General features: G+C 44.9%; 1 protein-coding gene across 2 annotated transcripts in view; it reads left to right on the top strand.

Moving 5' to 3' along the window:
* frmd4ba (FERM domain containing 4Ba) overlaps positions 1-4,515 on the top strand; it is a 39,954-nt gene extending 35,439 nt beyond the window's left edge. Inside the window, exons 21-24 of one of the 2 annotated variants that reach the window (XM_083669211.1) lie at positions 69-817; positions 1,376-1,517; positions 2,616-2,757; positions 3,327-4,515. In XM_083669211.1, the coding sequence (XP_083525337.1) occupies positions 69-817; positions 1,376-1,517; positions 2,616-2,724 (1,000 nt within the window). In that variant the 3' untranslated portion in view covers positions 2,725-2,757; positions 3,327-4,515. The remainder of the gene's footprint in view (positions 1-68; positions 818-1,375; positions 1,518-2,615; positions 2,758-3,326) is intronic. The other variant, XM_083669210.1, reaches the window with a different exon arrangement.
* The last annotated feature ends 2,072 nt before the right edge of the window (positions 4,516-6,587 follow it).

Here is a 6,587-nt window from a genome sequence, read left to right on the forward strand (position 1 = left end):
TTGATAACAGTATGTGTGTACGATATGGAAGGAGATTCATAATAGAGATGGTTGTTGTTTGCTTCCAGGGCAGAGGATGGCTCCCAGCATTTCCGCCAGCGCAGTGGCAGTCTGGAGTCCCAGTCTCAGTTTCTGACGGAGAGTGAGCCTCCGGCGCCGGCCTTCACCGTCTCTCCGGCCCGACGTAGCAACAGCACAGAGGTCTTGGACGATGTCTCCTCTTACACCAGCCAGTCCAGTGTGGAGTACGCCGCCCCCGGGAACCACAGCCACCGCGCGCGCCGACGCCACAGGAAGGGCAACATCTACGCCAACACGGGCAGCATGCCCAACCTGGCACAGACTGAAGCTCGCTATAACACGTACCAGCCGCGGGCGCGGCCCACCACTACAGCCTACTACGTGACAGGCTACCCCTCCTACACAGAGCCCGAGCCCTACTCCAACGGCGTCTACATGTACGACAACGAGCTAGAAGGTCACTACAACGTCAACCCCTCCTACCACGCACCCACCTACCACGGACATGAGACGTACGGTCGTTATGGCAACGATGAGATGGACAGCATGGCGCAGAACCCCTACGCCACACTGCGACCGCCCAGGAACCGCCTGGCGCCGCCCAGGACCGAGCAGCACGTGACCAAGAACATCCAGAAGGCCCTGGTGGCGGAGCACCTGAAAGGCTGGTACCACCGCAACACAGGGCACAAGCAGGGGGGGTATGACTACGACAGAGGCTCCCAGCACAGCCTGGGCTACCAGACCATGCCTGCCCCCTACAGCCACAGCAGCAGAACCACCTCCTACTCATCAGGTACCCACACTACAGCACTCACTTGTCACTACCAGTGTTATAAAGTAATGTGTTACAGTCATAGTATTACCTTTTGCAGCAACAAGTAATATAATGGGGTTACTGTTCCAATTTGAGTCATAATATTACAGTTACAGATCAAAGAAATAGGTTGTTACTTTGGTTATCATTCCCTTGATATTACAATTATTTATCTGTATCCCTCTCTGTTGGGGCAATATTATTATTGTATTTTTTTTTAAATGCCCCAGATTCTAATTGTTTTTGTCCTTTCTCCTAGTTCCTGTCTCCCCACGCACACACTACTACTAACTGATAATAAAATGTTGTGTCTGTCATTATTTGGCTGCTTGTGCTGTGTATAGGCCTACGTAATATTGACATTGTTTATATTGAGTGAGGAAATCAATGCTTTTTGCATTACACCCTAAGTTATATAACGAGTAGTTTAACAAGTACTTTAGCATACAAATAGGTCAATGCTAACCATATTCATTAACAGACTGCATTCATGATGCCATCCCATTTCCATTGATTTTCTCAAACGTTCTGCTTCAGTGTCCTCAGCCTCCACCGCATCAACCTGGCGCGGTGGCCACTTGCCCACGGGCATGGTGGAGTACGACAACACGCCAGTATCCATCCAGCAGCCGTACTCCTACAGCACAGCTCACTACAGCCACCCCGCCCACCACAGCAGGTGAGAGAACCCTTGGCCCCAATTCAGCTCCTTCTTATCTAATTACCAACTCCCTGATCCTACTTAACCAATGGAGCTAAGCGCTACTGTTTTGATTATGTACAATGGATGTCTGCAGAAGAAAAAAAAAAGCTTGTTCTTTGGTTTCATTACTCCCTCATGTACACATGCTTGTTACCTTTGTGGCGGATATATACTTTATTGTCCATGATATGTCCTCGAGGTGTTAGAAAGTTTGATAGGAGGCTACTACAAGCTTACTTACAACTGACATAGCTAGCATGGGTGTTTGGTGTGGGGATTAGAGCGTCAATTGGCAGCCAATGGTCAGTGCTTCTTCCACAGGACTTAGGAATGATTCTACCTCCTCTCCTGCTTAACTGTCCCCTCGCCGCTCTCTTGTAGATATGGCTCCTCACAACAACAGTCCTCTAAGGGCTCCTGGCACAGTCCTGACGGCCAGAGGCGCTGTGCCTTTGTCCCTGCTAGCTCTTCCTCCTCCGCTTCCTCCTCCACCTCCTCCCTGCTCTCTTCCTCCTTCCCTTCCTCCTCCTCCTCCCCTGGCTGTCGGGTGGCGGGGCGGGTGGCCGTGGCCTCCAGTCCCCAGCAGCCCCAGGGCTCCCGAGGCCAGAGGCTTAGTAAGGTCTCCTTTGCTAAGTGTAGCCCACCATAGTAAGTAAACCAGCTGCATCAGGCCTGTGGGTTTTGCGCTTATCAGTCTCTGTCCTCAGCGTTACTTCATCGCCTGCTTGGTTTCTTTTTTTTGAAGTGAGCTTTAAACGTCCTGGTCTGGTCTTTGCTTTGAGCTTCTCTTTTTCAATGAGCTTCATTGCTGTTTGTTTGATCGGTTTCTCTTTCTCTCTATGACAAGGTAACTGCATGGCTTTGACTCTTGTTATTCATGTCTGCCATTTCCTTTCAGCTGCCACACCAGTCCAAATTGTCATCAAGTGGTCACATTTCTCTTATGGTGTGCATATATATATACACCATTTAAATTGTCTGTTACCTCCATCCCCTCCTTCCCCTCCCTGCTCCTCAATACCTCTCCCTAATGTGCTGTCACTCACCCTTGACCCTTGACCCTCTCATGTACAGATGTCCCCCAGAGTTTGAGTGGAGAAGCTGTGATAGGATGGGGGGCACTGCGGGGTCATTAGAGATGTATGGTGCTGTTGCCTATCATGGTACTGACCAGGAAAATTAAACCCCTAATCAAAGGCACAGCACAAAAGAAAGGGTGAGAGAAAAATAAAACTACCCCACACGGATTCTTTGGTGTCGGTGATTAATCCTTTGGTTATGTGGCCGTGAAAAAAAACTAAAAAAACATTTTGGGTTGTTCTAGCCTTCACTTCATTGCTTCCTGTTTACAATGGTGGTGGGGCAGCACCTCTGATGGTGATATCTGTGGAAGAAGGCAAATGTGACCCTTGTGTCTTTGGTATTTGAACGCTGTGTGTATACTGCTTGTTGTTGTGTGCATTTGCTTTGTTTGAGGTGTGAGAATGTTTTAATCCTGGGCCTAACACAACACTACAGTACTACAGTACAGACGGAAATATTTGTCCACTACAGGGACAGAATTATCTCAAAGATGACACAGTTCAATTAATTTCTTAATATTTTTTTTATTAAGTTCAGTTGCTATTCTTGCTTTGAAAACACACTGCATTGACCACCTGACAGCCCAGGGTTAAATTATTCAAATATACTATCCACCAGTGAGATTTACCTTTGTTTTTATGGATGCTTTGACCTAGCTATTTTTGTTTGTATTCTAATGTTTTCATCCTGTGTGTGTTTCAGATCCTACATAGATGTGAACCAAATAGATCCGCACATGAACAGCCAAATGAACAGCAACTTGGACCCAGCCGACCAGACACTTTGCTGGCATGAGGATTCCAAACCTGGAACAATAGTCTAGTGGACTTAGCAATCATCAGCCACCTCAACTTCCACATTTGTGAAGCTGTCATGTGCCTTAGACTGCACTTACCTGTTTTTCTGGAAGAAGGAATCCAAAGAACCAAGGAACAAACCACTATGGAATCCAACCAGGGGAGGAACTGACATTTTCAATGCTGATATGGGTTCTCCACGAATTATTGCCAAGTGACCTGGATCCCCCTTGCTTGCCTTCTCTGAAAGCAGTATTCCAACTGGGCATGTGAATGTTCTGGATTGCAAAATTTCGAGTGTGTGTGATGATGGCACTTGTGTTACGCTTTGGGCTTGCACTTGGACGGAGCTGCTGTGACTGTGGATTAATCTGAGTAGATGGGGGGACACCTAGTCTTTCTCCACTGCCGCTGTGTCTTTGGACACGAGTCATTGAACTTAAGGGTCTTGCACACAGGACTAGGGGACTCCTAACATGGGCTGCCAGACTGAGGACAATGACCTTGACTCTCCCTGTATAACCAACCCTAGGCGCTATGATCTACATTATTATGAAGGATGTGTCAGACATTGACACAATAAGATGTTGAAATGAAGGAATGAACTCGGTTGGATTTGAGTGTGAGGAAGGCTACCTACCCACTGAAACATCCTCCAGTCACTAGAGCACATTGCAATGTATGGTAACATTGCTTGTGGCCACTGTACTGCTCTTTGAACTATTCTTAGTCAAACTTTGTCAGTGATTTTGGACCAGCCATTTAACAAAGTATTGGACCTCTCTCATTTTCAGTCATTTGAATATCTTCATTGCCAAATGCTTCACAGTCTAACCATAAGTATAGCCTAAACCATGTTGGCTTTTAGTTTCAGAGATTATGTCAACTCGGATATAAATGACAGTTATGTTAACCCTTAGTCTACCACAGGGCTTCATTTTATGGGATATTGCAGTGAGAGAAAATTCCAGAGTTTTTGAAATGCTTCTCGCATCCATGCTGGAATCCATGGACTGGTGCTCTCGATTCCTCTCGAGAAGGAATTTGTATGTACATGTTGATAATGTAAATATATTTTACGGTTCTGTCTGTTTTTAGAGCCTTTTTATGTATTTTAAAAAGCATGTGTAATATATAGTAAACAATCAAATTTGTTAAGCTGGTTCTTAGTAATTTGTATAATTGAAATGCGTTTGAATTAAAAACCACCATTTTGAATAATGTGTTGTCATTTCATTCACACTTATCTTCTAAAAATGCTATACAGTAATGTCTGTTCTGGAGCTTTAAACTAAATCTGAGGTCATTAGATAAAGAGACATTCTAGCACGAAATGCAACTGATTCTGTAAAACAGAGGATTTAAATCCAGGTCCATTTAATTAGGCAGTTAAATGTCTCCATTCAGCCAGTGTAATTAGTTAAATGGGCTTTACCGTAAATAAAGTACAATGCTTTTTTTACTTGAACTTAAAGAGCTCAGGACAATAATATAATGACCTGAAGGTTACATTTGAATCTCCCTTAAAGAAATTAGTTACTTGTGTAAGGTGATTGGCATTAGCTTGGATGGTGAGGTTTTTACATTTTTGCATCCCATTTCCCTGCCCCTTTTCTGAAGTATGCACTTGTGTGTACTCACTACATAGATTAGGATTGAAATCTTGATGTAATAGCCCATGCTAATACCAATCCTTTGCTTTTAAATACATGTGGGCAAGTGCACAAGTGCATACTTCAGGAGAAGGACAGAGAAATGGTCGACAGAAAATGTGACTGTGAGAAACATCTTCATCATCTTTCCCATCACACAATGAAATTGCTATTTCTTAGAATCACCACAAATTGTTACAACTCTATTCATCTCTCTTCACAGTGGACTCGACACTGACAACTTAATGGGATGAAATCCTGTAAAAGTGGCATGACAGAGTACTGATAAAGGACACATATCTTTAATAAAGTATCAAGTGTAACATACTCTATGTAAACAACTGTTACTAGCCACAGAACTCCATTCTTCAGTTAGGCTGTTTTAGCTACATTTTTCCACTGCTGTGTAGTCAAGCTGGTTTTCTTTCTGCATACACTGCAAACCAGACACACCAGTCTTAAGAGCCTGACTCACCCACACTGTTCCAATAACCTCCCACATTCGACAACCAAAAGTCAACAAAATGTTTAGAGCACTAAACCTGCTCTATAGGAGACTAGGTGGTAAACATGTGATGCATGACAATGGGGGCTCCAGTCAATACAAGAGCAGTCTATAATCCTTCACCTCTTTCTTTTCCTCCTTTCCCCAGCCAGCCAATATACATTTCTCAGCACTTCAAGTGTATCCTACCATTCTTTCCATCAACATTGACCTCCTATTGAGGGTACAGTTCACTGGCTTTGCTTGTCTGTATCCCCTCCTGAGAGTGTTATGCTTCTTAAACTCAAGTGAACTCAGAGGGTTCCAGCTACTTGAGTTTACCCCAGGCATAGAGAACAGAGAAAGAGAGAGAGGGCCACGGGGCTGCAGCTGTCTCCTCCCGTCAACTCTCAGCCTTCTCCCTGGACACCAGCTGCAAACAGATATATGGAGGCCTATTCCAGCTGACACATGACTACATAAACAATGGACTCCTATATTTGCACGTTTACCCTCTGTACACCACAAACACACTCCCCTAATGTTAAGTGTAGATATGTGTCAAACCTGTGTGGATAGACACTGCTGTTAACCCAGCTCAGGTTAAAGCAACTGTAAATCATGATAATAGTGAACCATTGCTTTCCAGACCAGCAGACTATCTCTGCTCCGGGAGTAACACTTCTCACTTATAACTGAGGAGGGAATCGCTGGATCAGTGGCCAGCTCACCGACACTTGAGGCTCATTGTTTATGAGATCATGGATAGCCTCCATGAGGGTAAAGAGTCATATAGGAGAGATAGATAGTCTCTTACTGCAGACTGCCATGTTCTCATGAGGAAGTAACGGACTGATGGGTCATCATTCATGTGTTGCACAGTCAGCCCCACAAAGGAATTTCACCATAGACCCCTAGAGCCAGGATCTGGTGAATGACAGATTGTTTGTTTGAGTGATGAGGCTAGCTAACCAGCTTAGCCAACTCAAAGCCTCTCAGGGAAGCCAAGCATGCTGTGGGGGTGAGGAGG

The sequence above is a fragment of the Argentina silus genome (genome assembly GCF_951799395.1).
Source record: "Argentina silus genome assembly, chromosome: 4".
NCBI lineage: Eukaryota > Metazoa > Chordata > Actinopteri > Argentiniformes > Argentinidae > Argentina > Argentina silus.